The sequence below is a fragment of the Salmo trutta genome, unplaced genomic scaffold (assembly GCF_901001165.1).
Source record: "Salmo trutta unplaced genomic scaffold, fSalTru1.1, whole genome shotgun sequence".
NCBI classification, from domain to species: Eukaryota; Metazoa; Chordata; class Actinopteri; order Salmoniformes; family Salmonidae; genus Salmo; species Salmo trutta.
In genome coordinates, this window is record NW_021822729.1 from 92,881 (window position 1) to 109,771 (window position 16,891).

At 42.1% G+C, this 16,891-nt stretch overlaps 1 protein-coding gene across 1 annotated transcript in view; it reads left to right on the top strand.

Annotated features, from left to right (window-relative positions):
- LOC115184044 (coiled-coil domain-containing protein 97-like) overlaps positions 1–8,870 on the top strand; it is a gene marked incomplete at its 3' end in the record, with an annotated part of 38,829 nt that extends 29,959 nt beyond the window's left edge. The window contains exons 2-5 of the mRNA XM_029745040.1: positions 4,309–4,497; positions 6,028–6,306; positions 6,996–7,119; positions 8,780–8,870. Coding sequence (XP_029600900.1) covers positions 4,309–4,497; positions 6,028–6,306; positions 6,996–7,119; positions 8,780–8,870 — 683 coding nt within the window. The remainder of the gene's footprint in view (positions 1–4,308; positions 4,498–6,027; positions 6,307–6,995; positions 7,120–8,779) is intronic.
- Between the last annotated feature and the right edge of the window lie 8,021 nt (positions 8,871–16,891).

Below are 16,891 nucleotides of genomic sequence, written 5' to 3' on the forward strand. Positions count from 1 at the left end.
TTGTCCATCTCGTTAGTGGGAAGGTGTTTCACCTGAGCCGGTCCAGGTTCTATTTAAGAGTGTCTGGCCCAGTGCTCCAGTTGTCTTGATACATGTGGAGAGTCAACACCTTTAGTTGCTCCACCTTTTTGGTTTGCTTCCTGTCTTTAAGTTTGGTGTGGGTTTTTCTTTTGTTTTCCTCTTCTTGGGCAGATTTAGTGGGTCTCATGGTGGGTGTCTTTTAGGTCCCAGTTGTTGTTACTAGTCAACTTTCAGTGGACACCCCCATAGTGTCTTTCAGAACCCCTCCTAAAAAACAAGTTATATTTTGGGTTGGATATTGCATCATATTGTTAATATTTTAATCAATGGCATTTCCTTACAATGCTCATTAGTCTTTCAGTTGTTATTATTGTTTTTTATCCTCATATTTGTGTGCTAAATATTTCTGATTATTTTCATAGTTTTTTACTGTGAAGCCATTGTGTTGCATCCATGTCTGACATGTGCTGTATAAATAAAGCTTGATTTGATTTGAACATATTGTAAAACAAATTAACCCAATGACTGACCAATCAACAAACTCTTGGTCCACCTTAGTATGAAAAACTGTATCAATCCCACTTTTCCAGCCTGCTTAAGGCATGGTGGAGTGGTAAACACCACCCCCGGCTCTACCAGGGGCTTGAGGTGGTCTCCCACAGCTCTGCTTATGTCATGTTCTGTGGCCTTGCTGTTCCATTTCTTGACTGCCCCTGCAACACAGAAACACATTTAGTCATATTATATAAAACACTCAAAGCAATGGATATGGAGCATCTATGGCCTCAGTTACACCTGGCACCTAAATGTGACTTCTGATCACTCCAAGCTGCATTAGGTTCAGATCTACCAGGATGGGCCTTTGACATAGTCTGGATGCAGTCAGGCCACTGATTATGCATCAGCAATGTAAAGAGATGGGGTGAATGAGGGGAAAAGTAAATTTGACACAAATTACCTTCATAAATCAAATCAAATGTTATTGGTCACATACAGGTGTTCAGATGTTATTGCAGGTGTAACGAAATGCTTGTCCTTCTAGTTCCCACAGTGCAGGAATATCTAACAATTAATATCTAACAATTTCACAACAAATACCTAATACACACAAATCTAAGTAAAGGAATGGAATTAGGAATATATAAATATATGGATAAACAACGTCAGAGCAGCATAGACTGAGATACAGTGGGGGGGAAAAGTATTTGATCCCCTGCTGATTTTGTACGTTTGCCCACTTACACTTTCACTGACAAAGAAATGATCAGTCTATCATTTTAATGGTAGGTTTATTTGAACAGTGAGAGACAGAATAACAACAACAAAAAATCCTGAAAAACGCATGTCAAAAATGTTATAAATTGATTTGCATTTTAATGAGTGAAGTAAGTATTTGACACCTTTAACTTGTTGTCTGAAGATAAAATGTACATTTTACTGAACTGCGTCCAGTCAGCAGATGGACTAGATGCCTCTTAGGCCGCCCATTGTGACTCCATCAAGAATTCAGCAGAGCAAGTTTGTATGAAGGTCTGGTTATTAAATGGGTACATAGTTCAATAGTAATATCCTCTAAAACGCCCTGGTGACAAACTTTACTGCCCTGTTTCCAGTTGTCCACATGGCTGGGAGAACCTATTCAAGTAAGTAAATAGATTTTGAAAATGTAAAAAAACGATGTATTATTAGCTAACTAGCTACATTGCAGGCTAACTCAAATGAGCTGCTAAATGAGCTAGCTATCTAGCCAACTTCAAATACTGTATAGATAGATACCTAGCTAAGTGAATTAAATATCACCAGCTACCTAACTTCATATTAGCTAGCTATCTTGATGTATTTATCACTGTAAAAAACAAACTCCAAATGCATTTGTAGGTAGCTAGCTAGCAGCCATGGAGGAGGGTGAAAGGATAGCAGCCCCAACTGTCAGTGAGAGATGAGGCTATTCTGGACAGGGCAGGTACTTTTGTGTAGTTCCTGTCCCTAGAAGTGAGGACGGAGATAATAGTAACATAATATTCAGTGTGGTGTAATTTGACTATAATGAAGTCTGTTTCTTGTGAGGTTTTCTGTCCTCAGATAAAGAGCTCTATGAAAGCCAGTCTACATATGAAGAGGTCCCAATGAAGAGCAGTGGTTCTCAGTCCTGGGGACTCAAAGAGGGGCACATTTTTGTTTTTGCCTTCACACTGCACAGCTGATTCAAATGATCAACTCATTATCAAGCTTCAAGTGGTATTTATGTATTCATTTGTGATGCCATGCTTGATATGATCCTGTTATTGTCACATGCTACACATGTACATATGTGTGCCCATGCATCTAACAATCCAATGTTATCATGATTTGTTATCAAGGATATTATACTTCAGTAATCCACAATGACCTGGTGATGTAACAGTCTAATAATTACATTGTCTTCCATATTCCTACAGAGACCCTGTAACTGGAGATTCCTTCAAAACGATTGCCTACAGTTACCTTGTAGGTCACTGCAAGGTTGGGTGACCAGGGTCATCTGGGACTGTCTCCTGGAGGAATTCAGGTGTGTGAAGGCTACCTGTGTCCTGCATAACTTCATGAGGATGGACACGAGGACCCTAGACTACACTATGCACAACCAAAGGCTCTTTTAAGAGCCATTCACATTGCAATAAGAGTATTCTTCCATTTACTGAGCTATGTCAACTGCAGTTATTGAATTCACAGTTTCTCTCCCTTTGATTTCTACTTCTCAGGTGAGGGTGCTGTTTAGGTAAGGGTGTGATGTCTGTGCAAAAACAAAACAGGCTATTTTAAATCACCCATATTGAAAAAAAATTGAACAATTAGACACCCTATAACCCACACCTACACACTCATGAATCAATCTGATTGATGGATTGTGTTGTGCAGTAAACAGGCTCAGGTGTTTAACTGTGGATCCTTCCACCATCAAAGAATAGGCAAGAGGGCCAACCATGGAGAATAGTAAGACACTTCATTATTTCTATAACTACGTTATATTGTTTTTCCTTGTTGGTCCGTTCATGTTTTTCAGCATAAAGTACTCTGCAGCCACTTAGTGTGGTATGGACACCAGGTGAGGCCACACAGAGATTCCTGTTGAACACTGTCGCTTTAACTACCTTATTTTCTCAATAACAGTCTCTCTCCTTCACTTCATCCCTCTCTCCTCTTCTCCCTAAATCCTCTAGGTTATATCAGCTGTGTCGGTGAACTCCTCCTGCATCTGAACTGGCTACATAGAGGGCACAGCATGATCAGAGGTGAGAGGTCACCTGGTCAGGTCAACAGGAAGTATTATTAAAGAGATGCTTTACATTGAAATACAGATAGAGATGCAGTAGTCCCAGAGTTAATGATCCCAGGTCAGTTTATATTATACAGGAAGTATTATTAAAGAGATGCTTTACATTGAAATACAGATAGAGATGCAGTAGTCCCAGAGTTAATGATCCCAGGTCAGTTTATATTATACAGGAAGTATTATTAAAGAGATGCTTTACATTGAAATACAGATAGAGATGCAGTAGTCCCAGAGTTAATGATCCCAGGTCAGTTTATATTATACAGTAAGTATTATTAAAGAGATGCTTTACATTGAAATACAGATAGAGATGCAGTAGTCCCAGAGTTAATGATCCCAGGTCAGTTTATATTATGCAGGAAGTATTATTAAAGAGATGCTTTACATCGCTCCACAGGTAATATTACACTTCTTTACATTACAACGGTTTGGTTTGTTTGATCTGAGCAATTTTTCTTAGCTATCAAAGATAATTGTGTAGTTTTGAGTAATTAGAGTAATTATCAAGGCTAGCTATTTTTTCGTCCTCCTAACGTAGTCAACACTGCTAGCTGCTAGCTAGTCATCACTGCTAGCTAGCCAATCGCTACCCTCTCCCCCAGGGCCTCTAACCCTCTCCCCCAGGGCCTCTAACCTCTAACCCTCTCCCCCAGGGCCTCTAACCCTCTCCCCCAGGGCCCCTGATCTCTAACCCTCTCCCCTCTAACCTCTAACCCTCTCCCCCAGGGCCTCTAACCCTCTCCCCCAGGGTCTCTAACCCTCTCCCCCAGGGCCCCTGATCTCTAACCCTCTCCCCCAGGGCCTCTGAACCTCTCCCCCAGGGCCTTTAACCCTCTCCCCCAGGGCATCTGGCCTCTAACCCTCTCCCCCAGGGCCTCTAAACTCTAACCCTCTCCCCCAGGGCCTCTAACCTCTAACCCTCTCCCCCAGGGCCTCTAACCCTCTATCCCAGGGCCTCTAACCCTCTCCCCCAGGGCCTCTAACCTCTACCCTTCTCCCCCAGGCCCACCTGAAGCGTCAGCATCTGTCAGCGTTCTGCCATCTGATTTCTGACCCCCGGGCGCAGTACTACTGCCGTGAGGTGAGACGGAGAGCAGCGGGACGCTCTAACAGGACCCGGGTTCTCAACCAACGCTACGCCGCCCTCAGGGAGCTGCAGAGGGGTGAGCCGAGCAACCAATCACAGACCCTGGTACTCAGTCTAGCAACCAATCACAGACCCTGGGACTCAGCCTAGCAACCAATCACAAACCCCCTGGTACTCAGCCTAGCAACCAATCACAGACACCCTGGTACTCAGCCTAGCAACCAATCACAGACACCCTGGTACTCAGTCTTCAGCACCAATCACAGACCCTGATACTCAGCCTAGCAACCAATCAGAGACCCTGATAATAAGGCAGTAGTGTCATACTTGAGTAAAAGTGAAGATACCTTAATAGAAAATGACTCAAGTGAAAGTCACCCAGTAAAAATACTACTTGAGTAAAAGTCTAAAAGTGTTTGGTTTTAAATAGACTAAAATATATTTTAACAATTGCGTTTACTTTTGATACTTGAGTATAAAAAAGTAAAAGTATAAATAATTTCAAATTCTTTATACTAAGCAAATCAGATGGCGCCAGGGGCACACGCCAACACTCAGACGACATTTACAAACAAAACGTGTGTTTAGTGAGTCCTCCAGATCAGAGGCAGTAGAGATGACCAGGGATGTTCTCTGTTTAGTGAGTCCTCCAGATCAGAGGCAGTAGGGATGACCAGGGATGTTCTCTGTTTAGTGAGTCCTCCAGATCAGAGGCAGTATGGACAACCAGGGATGTTCTCTGTTTAGTGAGTCCACCAGATCAGAGGCAGTAGGGATGTTCTCTGTTTAGTGAGTCCTCCAGATCAGAGGCAGTAGGGATCAAATCAAATTTCAAATAAAATGTATTTACATAGCCCTTCTTACATCAGTTGATATCTCAAAGTGCTGTACAGAAACCCAGGCTAAAACCCCAAACAGCAAGCAATGCAGGTGTAGAAGCACGGTGGCTAGGAAAAACTCCCTAGAAAGGCCAGAACCTAGGAAGAAACCTAGAGAGGAACCAGGCTATGAGGGGTGGCCAGTCCTCTTCTGGCTGTGCCGGGTGGAGATTATAACAGCACATGGCCTAGATGTTTAAATGTTCATAAATGACCAGTATTGTCAAATAATAATAATCATAGTAGTTGTCGAGGGTGCAACAAGTCAGTAACACAAGAGTAAGTGTCAGTTGGCTTTTTCATAGCCGATCATTGAGAGTATCTCTACCGCTCCTGCTGTCTCTAGAGAGTTGAAAACAGCAGGTCTGGGACAGGTAGCACGTCCGGTGAACAGGTCAGGGTTCCAGCAGGTCTGGGACAACAGGTCTGGGACAGGTAGCACGTCCGGTGAATAGGTCAGGGTTCCAGCAGGTCTGGGACAACAGGTCTGGGACAGGTAGCACGTCCGGTGAACAGGTCAGGGTTCCATAGCTGCAGGCAGAACAGTTGGAACTGGAGCAGCAGCACGGCCAGGTGAACTGGGGACAGCAAGGAGTCATCAAGCCAAGTAGTCCTGAGGCATGGTCCTAGGGCTCAGGTCCTCCGAGAGAGAGAGAGAAAGAAAGAAAGAGAAAGAGAGAATTAGAGAGAGCATTTTTAAATTCACACATGTCTCTAATCCCCCCCAGAGGGCCAGTACTTCAGCGAGGACCAGATGAGAAGCCGGGAGCCCCTACTGTATGAACAGTACATCGGCCAATACCTGACTGAGGAGCAGCTGTTACATCGCTCCCTCGAGGCCATGCAGGGAGGAGCAGGGGAGGAGCGGGGCCCGGGGGGAGCAGAGGGGGGACTGGCCCACCTCCTCCTCAACTCCTACCAGGAGAGACTGATCCAGAGCCGGATGCAGGAGGAGCAGGACAGGGAGGAGAACGCACTGGAGGAGGATGAGGAGGGAGAGGAAGAGGGTAAGACACACAGCATCACCAGACGTGTGTTCAACAAGGAAGTAGTTTGACGACATTCACTACAGTTGGCTAACAGTTTGAGAAGGTAGTCTGTAGCAAAGGTACGGGATTCACTATGGTTGGCTAACAGTTTGAGAAGGTAGTCTGTAGCGAAGGTAAGGGATTCACTATGGTTGGCTAACAGTTTGAGAAGGTAGTCAGCAGCAAAGGTAAGGGATTCACTACGGTTGGCTAACAGTTTGAGAAGGTAAGGGATTCACTACGGGCTAATAGTTTGAGAAGGTAGTCTGCAGCGAAGGTAAGGGATTCACTACGGTTAGCTAACATTTAGAGAAGGTAGTCAGCAGCGAAGGTATGTGATTCACTACGGTTAGCAAACATTTTGAGAAGGTAGTCAGCAGCGAAGGTAAGGGATTCACTACGGTTGGCTAACAGTTTGAGAAGGTAGTCTGCAGCGAAGGTAAGGGATTCACTACGGTTGGCTAACAGTTTGCGAAGGTAGTCTGCAGCGAAGGTATGTGATTCACTACGGTTAGCTAACATTTTGAGAAGGTAGTCTGCAGCGAAGGTAAGGGATTCACTACGGTTAGCTAACATTTTGAGAAGGTAGTCTGCAGCGAAGGTAAGGGATTCACTATGGTTGGCTAACAGTGTGTGTGTGTGTGTGTGTGTGTGTGTGGTCCCTCCAGCTGGAGGGTTGGGAGCAGAGGGCTATGAACCAACACCCCAGGAGAAAGCACTGCTCAGGGACGAGTTCATCACTCTGATGTACCAACGCTTCCTGGACGGACACGACAAAGACTTTAACTACAAGTTAGTAGCTGGCTAACTAAATTACTAACTGGGTAGACTAACTAAATGACTAACAGGGTTGACTACCTAAATGACTAACAGTGTTGACTAACTGAATGACTAACAGGGTTGACTACCTAAATGACTAACAGTGTTGACTAACTAAATGACTAACAGGGTTGACTACCTAAATGACTAACAGGGTTGACTACCTAAATGACTAACAGTGTTGACTAACTAAATGACTAACAGGGTTGACTACCTAAATGACTAACAGGGTTGACTAACAGGGTTGACTACCTAAATGACTAACAGGGTTGACTAACAGGGTTGACTACCTAAATGACTAACAGGGTTGACTAACAGGGTTGACTACCTAAATGACTAACAGGGTTGACTAACAGGGTTGACTACCTAAATGACTAACAGGGTTGACTACCTAAATGACTAACAGGGTTGACTAACAGGGTTGACTACCTAAATGACTAACAGGGTTGACTAACTGAATGACTAACAGGGTTGACTAACAGGGTTGACTACCTAAATGACTAACAGGGTTGACTACCTAAATGACTAACAGGGTTGACTACCTAAATGACTAACAGGGTTGACTAACAGGGTTGACTACCTAAATCACTAACAGGGTTGACTAACAGGGTTGACTACCTAAATGACTAACAGGGTTGACTAACAGGGTTGACTACCTAAATGACTAACAGGGTTGACTAACAGGGTTGACTACCTAAATGACTAACAGGGTTGACTAACAGGGTTGACTACCTAAATGACTAACAGGGTTGACTAACTGAATGACTAACAGGGTTGACTAACAGGGTTGACTACCTAAATGACTAACAGGGTTGACTACCTAAATGACTAACAGGGTTGACTACCTAAATGACTAACAGGGTTGACTAACTGAATGACTAACAGGGTTGACTAACAGGGTTGACTACCTAAATGACTAACAGGGTTGACTACCTAAATGACTAACAGGGTTGACTACCTAAATGACTAACAGGGTTGACTAACTGAATGACTAACAGGGTTGACTAACAGGGTTGACTACCTAAATGACTAACAGGGTTGACTACCTAAATCACTAACAGGGTTGACTAACAGGGTTGACTAACTGAATGACTAACTGGGTTGACTACCTAAATCACTAACAGGGTTGACTAACAGGGTTGACTACCTAAATCACTAACAGGGTTGACTAACAGGGTTGACTACCTAAATGACTAACAGGGTTGACTAACAGGGTTGACTACCTAAATGACTAACAGGGTTGACTAACTGAATGACTAACAGGGTTGACTACCTAAATGACTAACAGGGTTGACTACCTAAATGACTAACAGGGTTGACTACCTAAATGACTAACAGGGTTGACTACCTAAATGACTAACAGGGTTGACTACCTGAATGACTAACAGGGTTGACTACCTGAATGACTAACAGGGTTGACTACCTGAATGACTAACAGGGTTGACTACCTAAATGACTAACAGGGTTGACTAACTGAATGAATGACTGACGAACCATCTACTTTACCAGCTGTGTTGCAGTGGACAGACTGAACTACTTTACCAGCTGTGTTGCAGTGGACAGACTGAACTACTTTACCAGCTGTGTTGCAGTGGACAGACTGAACTACTTTACCAGCTGTGTTGTGTTGCAGTGAAGTGGATGGGAACCCCGACTACGACAACCTGGACATCGTCAACAGAGATGCAGAGGAGAAGTACTTCGATGATGATGATGAAGAGGAGGATGAGGAGGATGATGAGGAGGAAGAGGAGGAGGAGGAAGAGGAGGAGGAGGAGATGACTGTAGTTATGATGTCATGACAGCAGCTGTCATTTGGACTGTAAATACGATAGCTTCTGTAATAACTAAACTATGTTCCTACTCTTTCTGTTCTCATCACATTCATGTAATATTCAGTTTGTATGGATGGCAATAAATCATGTATGTTTACCTACGTTGTTAGTCAGTTTAACTAGTTCCTAACTAGTTCCTAGTTCTTGTTTGGACCCTGCTGACAACACTGGCCACTGAAGTATTTCTGAATGAGTCAGAGAGCTGATTGTAACTGAGTCAGAGAGCTGATTGTAACTGAGTCAGAGAGCTGATTGTAACTGAGTCAGAGAGCTGATTGTAACTGAGTCAGAGAGCTGATTGTAACTGAGTCAGAGAGCTGATTGTAACTGAGTCAGCGACTCAATGAAGAGTTAGTATTTCTGAATGAGTCAGAGAGCTGATTGTAACTGAGTCAGCGACTCAATGAAGAGTTAGTATTTCTGAATGAGTCAGAGAGCTGATTTGTAACTGAGTCAGCAACTCAATGAAGAGTTAGTATCTCTGAATGAGGTCAGAGAGCTGATTTGTAGTATTTCAAAGGGCTGAAAACAGGTGGAAATTGTGTTCCAGGAGTGAAATCGGTTCCATTTTTATTTAGGAGGGATCTTTTCCGTTTCCATTAATGGCGGAGAACACGTTCAGGGATTGAAATTCAACTAGCAAATGAATCCTATAAATGAACAGTGCTCATGATTTCCCCGCCCATGTAATACCGCTCATTATGGTTCGCCAGACCAGTCTTCTATTCAACCAATAAGGCACGAGGGGGTGTGATATATGGCCAATATACCACGGCTAAGGGTTGTTCTACATCCGGTCCGGAGCGAGCAGTCGCACTTCGCTTCGCTCCACAGGTAATATTACACTTCTTTACATTACAACGGTTTGGTTTGTTTGATCTGAACAATTTTTTCTTAGCTATCAAAGATAATTGTGTAGTTTAGAGTAATTAGAGTAATTATCGAGGAGTAATTATCGAGGCCAGCTATTTTTTCGTCCTCCTAACGTAGTCAACACTGCTGGCTGCTAGCTGCTAGCTAGTCAACACCGCTAGCTAGCCAATCGCTACCGACTAGTAGCACTGTAGAAACTATTACATTACAACGGAACGACTTGATTAGTGTAGTGTTAGTTAGCTAGCTACATAGCTGTCTTTGTCATAGCTTGATAATTGTGTAGTTTAGTAATAGCTAGGTTAGCTAGCCAGCTATTTCCGTCCCCCGCGACGCCATTGTTCCATACCCAGCCAACTATTACCGACGAGCAGCATTGTAGAAACTAAATACGTTACAAAGGAACGTCTTGATTAGTGTTATGTTATGTTAGCTAGCTACAAAGTTGCTTTTGTATAATAGCCAACCTCTACCGACTAGCAGCACTGTAGAAACTATTACATTACAACGGAACGACTTGATTAGTGTAGTGTTAGTGTTAGTTAGCTAGCTACATAGTTGGCTTTGCTGTCTATGTATCTAAGATAATTGTGTAGTTTAGAGTAATTATCGAGGCTAGCTAGCCAGCCGCGACGCGACGCCTTGTCCTGACTCCAGACTTAGTCAACACACCTAGTCATCAAACACACTGCTAGCTAGTGGGTTTGCTAGCTAGCCAACCGTTACCGACTAGCAGCGCTGTAGATACTATTACATTACAACGGAACGATTTGACTAGTGCAGTGTTAGCTAGCTAGCTACATAGTTGTCTTTGTCATAGCTTGATAATTGTGTAGTTTAGTAACTATCGAGGTTAGCTAGCCAGCTATTTCCGTCCCCCGCGACGCCATTGTTCGATACCTAGCCAACTATTACCGACGAGCAGCATTGTAGAAACTAAATACATTACAAAGGAACGTCTTGATTAGTGTTATGTTAGCTAGCTACAAAATTGCTTTTGTATAATAGCCAACCTCTACCGACTAGCAGCACTGTAGAAACTATCACATTACATCGGAACGACTTGATCAGTGTAGTGTTAGTAGGAGCAGTATAGACCTAGTCTGTTCATTATATGTTCATTATATACATCTACATGATGTATTGTTACACCATGTAGGAGCAGTATAGACCAAGTCTGTTCATTATATACATCTACATGGTGTATTGTTACACCATGTAGGAGCAGTATAGACCTAGTCTGTTCATTATATACATCTACATGATGTATTGTTACACCATGTAGGAGCAGTATAGACCTAGTCTGTTCATTATATACATCTACATGATGTATTGTTACACCATGTAGGAGCAGTATAGACCTAGTCTGTTCATTATATACATCTACATGATGTATTGTTACACCATGTAGGAGCAGTATAGACCTAGGCTGTTCATTATATACATCTACATTATATATTGTTACACCATGTAGGAGCAGTATAGACCTAGTCTGTTCATTATATAAATCTACGTGATGTATTGTTACACCATGTAGGAGCAGTATAGACCTAGTCTGTTCATTATATACATCTACATGATGTATTGTTACACCATGTAGGAGCAGTATAGACCTAGTCTGTTCATTATATACATCTACATGATGTATTGTTACACCATGTAGGAGCAGTATAGACCTACAGTAGCTGGCTACTTATTTATATGTTGTTTGACTGAATGAAACTGCCTTAAATGTGCTGTAGTGAAAAAATTTTATTCTCACTAATCAATCACCACATCACTGTCTTTGTATGTCTCAATATAATAGTATTATTTAATTAAATCCATGTAAAATAATCTTTGTCTGAAAATAAAATGTGATCCTCAACTGCGTTTCCCTCCAGTCAGCAGACGGCGATGTGCGTCTTTCAGGCGATGCTGCAGCGTGACGTATAATCTAGTGGACGGTTCTTCATAAACAGCTCGTCAACCACCTCGGTAGCTTGCTAGCCGACATAGCCGAAAGATTCAAGCTATTTATACGCTTTCGGTCTATATTAGCTACTGTGTTTTAGACACACTTCTGTCGTATCTACTTGTTAACCTATTTAATTTAATATTACGTTATTTTTTATTAGTCAGCTATAGTATCTGGCTGGTTAAGTTAGCATTAGCCTAGTCGCTAATGATAGCTAGCTAGCTAACATCCCCGAACATGAGCTCCCTAAACTACTCCCCTCCTGTTAAAGACGAGGAGGTCTGCTGGACGGAGAAAGAAGCTCTGGGGCTGAACGTTGTCGTGAAAGAGGAGAAGGAAGAGGAGGATGTTACAGTAAAACAAGAAGGAGAGGGTGAGGCTGTTACAGTGAAAGAAGAAGAGAAAGACGTTATAGTTAAACAAGAGGAAGAAGAGGATGATGCTGTTTTTGGAGTGAAGAAGGAAGGAGAGATTACTGTCACATTGATGATGAAGAGGAGGAGACAGGAGATCTGATTAACACCAGTAAGTACCGCCTTCAATTAGTTTTTAACTTTGGATATTCGGAGTTGGCTCGTCAATACCTCTTCAACGGAGGGCCCTGGGATGATGACTGATATGTCTAGAATCAGACGACGTAGAGAACAAGCTACCCCTTGTTTTCTCCGTTCCGTTTCCAAAAAGTGACTTAACATATATATTTGAGGAGGGTCTATCTGCTGACCGCAGACTGGGGGGCCACGGCATGTAGTGATTTTAATGTAGTGATGTTTTACTACACACCGTGACCCCCAATAGAGCCATGTGAGAGTTGGGTTGGCTACACCAAAGATTATGGATATACTGACAAGATGTCTCTCCGTCCTAACAAGGGGAGTCGTTGTCCACAAAGCTGCACTGTGGGTTGTCTATCTCCCACCTATCCTGTCTTTGGATTGGTGGATACATCTTATTATTGTAATCTATTGTTTATATTCTATGAGGGTTGTTGACGTCAACCGCCTGTATTCAATGAAGAGAGATGCTAAGCTACTAGCATGAATATGCATAGCGATCTGGAGACAACTCCTATAGTGTTTTATCAAAGTTGTCGGTATGTCACGTGTCCACATAACAACTTAATCATTACGAAACTTCTGTTGGATCAAGTAAACCTCATGTAGCAAATAAGCCATTCATTTTGTTGTTGACCAAATTCAACACTTTCCACATTGGGTTGATAATTGTTTCCACTTAGATACAACCTACTGTAACCTACTGGCATGACCTAGAGAGTTACAACCTACTGTAACCTACTGGCATGACCTAGAGAGTTACAACCTACTGTAACCTACTGGCATGACCTAGAGAGATACAACCTGCTGTAACCTACTGGCATGACCTAGAGAGTTACAACCTACTGTAACCTACTGGCATGACCTAGAGAGATACAACCTACTGTAACCTACTGACATGACCTAGAGAGATACAACCTACTGTAACCTACTGACATGACCTAGAGAGTTACAACCTACTGTAACCTACTGGCATGACCTAGAGAGTTACAACCTACTGTAGCTTACTGGCATGACCTAGAGAGTTACAACCTACTGTAGTCTACTGGCATGACCTAGAGATTTACAACCTACTGTAACCTACTGGCATGACCTAGAGAGATACAACCTACTGTAGCCTACTGACATGACCTAGAGAGATACAACCTACTGTAGCCTACTGGCTGGCATGACCTAGAGAGATACAACCTACTGTAGCCTACTGGCATGACCTAGAGAGATACAACCTACTGGCATGACCTAGAGAGTTACAACCTACTGTAACCTACTGGCATGACCTAGAGAGTTACAACCTACTGTAACCTACTGGCATGACCTAGAGAGTTACAACCTACTGTAACCTACTGGCATGACCTAGAGAGATACAACCTGCTGTAACCTACTGGCATGACCTAGAGAGTTACAACCTACTGTAACCTACTGGCATGACCTAGAGAGATACAACCTACTGTAACCTACTGACATGACCTAGAGAGATACAACCTACTGTAACCTACTGACATGACCTAGAGAGTTACAACCTACTGTAACCTACTGGCATGACCTAGAGAGTTACAACCTACTGTAGCTTACTGGCATGACCTAGAGTTACAACCTACTGTAGTCTACTGGCATGACCTAGAGATTTACAACCTACTGTAACCTACTGGCATGACCTAGAGAGATACAACCTACTGTAGCCTACTGACATGACCTAGAGAGATACAACCTACTGTAGCCTACTGGCTGGCATGACCTAGAGAGATACAACCTACTGTAGCCTACTGGCATGACCTAGAGAGATACAACCTACTGGCATGACCTAGAGAGTTACAACCTACTGTAACCTACTGGCATGACCTAGAGAGTTACAACCTACTGTAACCTACTGGCATGACCTAGAGAGTTACAACCTACTGTAACCTACTGGCATGACCTAGAGAGATACAACCACTGGTAAACTTTTTTTCACACTTTTATGGGGTATTGTGATGTCTTTGTGAGGTATTGTCTGAAATGCAGGGTGTGAATGCATGTTGTTGTATGTTCTAGGGCTGTCCCAGATATTTTAAAAAAATTGTATTTTCTTTCAACCAATTGATTGGTTGAAATGTTATGACGTGTATTTTTCATAGACACACCCCATGTGTTTAATAAAATCAACTGTATGTGTGGAACTTGAACTGATGCTTCAAGCGTTTGATTAAATAATTAACACACACAAATTACTTGAGGAAGCCAGAGGTCAATATAACCAGAAGAAAATAACCAATTCCCCACCTGCTGCTGGCCTTCGTTAATTCTGACGTTATGCTCCTGAAGTTTCCGGTAAAATAGGCAAACATTTTCCATTTCCGTTTGAAGTACCAATTTATCTGACCATTTCTACCGATCTGCGTGCCAGTTATGAACGAGTTACAACACCTGTTTGGCCCCTCCCCTTCCTGGGTCAGTGAAGTGAGGTTTTACATTTAAGAAACAAATCCAAGCCTCACGCTCATCACCTGTGGAACGCGGGGCTTCCAGCGAGGCGTGGATTTAATAGTATGTTGTACCTAGTTTCCCTCCTTCAGGGAACAGTAGTTATAGTCATAACATGTGGATTTAATAGTATGTTGTACCTAGTTTCCCTCCTTCAGGGAACAGTAGTTATAGTCATAACGTTAAGCTTGTCATATGATAAACTTAAATACTGGATCTTGCTGTCGGACAGATTTTTGTATTCAGGTCTCTGAAATGCTCTCTAACTACGTAACATTTAGTGTCTCCTTATGTTACGCTGGGAAAACAGTTTTCATGGGCACAGAAATCCTAAATCATTTCAGAGTTTGCTAAATCCAATGGTTCTAACCAAGAGTCACCTTAACTTTATTGGCAACACCCAAATGGATACTGTCATTAATGCGGATCTTCAATAATTACACATAATACTTAATATTGTAGCTGTTTAGTTACAGTCACATGCTCAACTATCATCAGCTGATCCAGGAAATAATTTCCGCATGCCAGTCAAATGTGCTTCTTCATTCATTACACCGGTAAAGACAGCTATGCCGTGCTCCATGTTGGATCCAACATCTCAAACAAATTTATGTTTATAATGTGTTATTGTCTACTTGATTTACAGTAGGATCTCATTAGTCTGTCTGGACACAGAGATACTTAGCTCATAATATGTAGAGAACTGTATCCGGATGTGAAAATACTAGGTAGGAGCAAGCCCATGTAATGCTTTGTAGGTTAGCAGTAAAACCTTGAAATCAACCCTTGCCTTAACAGGAAGCCAGTGTAGAGAGGCTAGCACTGGAGTAATATGATCAAATGTTTTGGTTCTAGTCAGGATTCTAGCAGCCGTATTTAGCACTAACTGAAGTTTATCTAAATATGAATCGATTCTCAATTGCGATAAGTTTCTAGAAACATAAATCACTGAAGTTTCATATCACATCAAAATAATTTCACATAATACTTTCATATCACATCAAAAACATTTCAAATAATACTTTCATATCACATCGTAACAAGTAAGATAAAATACTAGGTTAAAGGCCCACAACAGCAGAAATCCATTGTTTATTTGAGGTAAAAGGTGATGCCCAGATCATACCCATGAACTTGTACAACGATTGACTTCTGTTAAAATATTTGACCATTAAGACAGTCAACTTACCAACAATCATATTTTGTCTTGTTTTCACATTAGTAGTAAAAGAAATAAGTTATTAAAGTTGTTGAAATCCTAAGCAGTGTGCCAGACGACTTTTGGTCTCCAATATAGGCTCCTTTCTGTGTTTGCTAAAATTGCAGTACGAGGGCAAAGCATACACAATTTGATTGCAGAAACACCTCCCTGCAAATGAGGAAACCACTAGATATGGATGTAGTATATCTGCCTGGAGCAAAAAATTATGAGCAAAGATTTTAGTTTCTCACAATGTATTCTGAATATTACATCGCAAGATCAGGAGTGCTCCTCAAGGAAACTCACATTAAGCTCTGTGTCTATTCACTAATTCACCACCGTGGGGGAAAACTCAGGGGAGTTCTCATAGGCTGACAGCAAAAATAGCCTCCATTTACAGGTTGCTTATGAGTGCATTTCACATTACTTTTGGATTATAATTGTAAGGCTCGCTTGAATCACCTGATTAATATAATGTTTGTGTTATTGTCCCAAATCAAATGCTTTATACTTAAAAAAACACTTCAACTAGAAAAATGCTTTGGTTAGCTATGCCATCAGCCTGACAATGAGGGTTTGAACACTAAGTGTTTAACAAATTGGCCCATAACTTTACCTAACAACAACATAGACCTACTGTAGGACCCATAACATCACCTAACAATCAATAACATAGGCCTACTGTAGGACCCATAACTTCACCTAACAACAACATAGACCTAGAACTATAAATCATTTAATATTTCAGGTATTTGAATATCGCGCCACTCGATTCCACTGGCTGTTGACTAGGTGGGACGATTTCGTCCCACATACCCTAGAGAGGTTAAAGAATTATAGATAAACTACTTCTTTACGCAGCCGC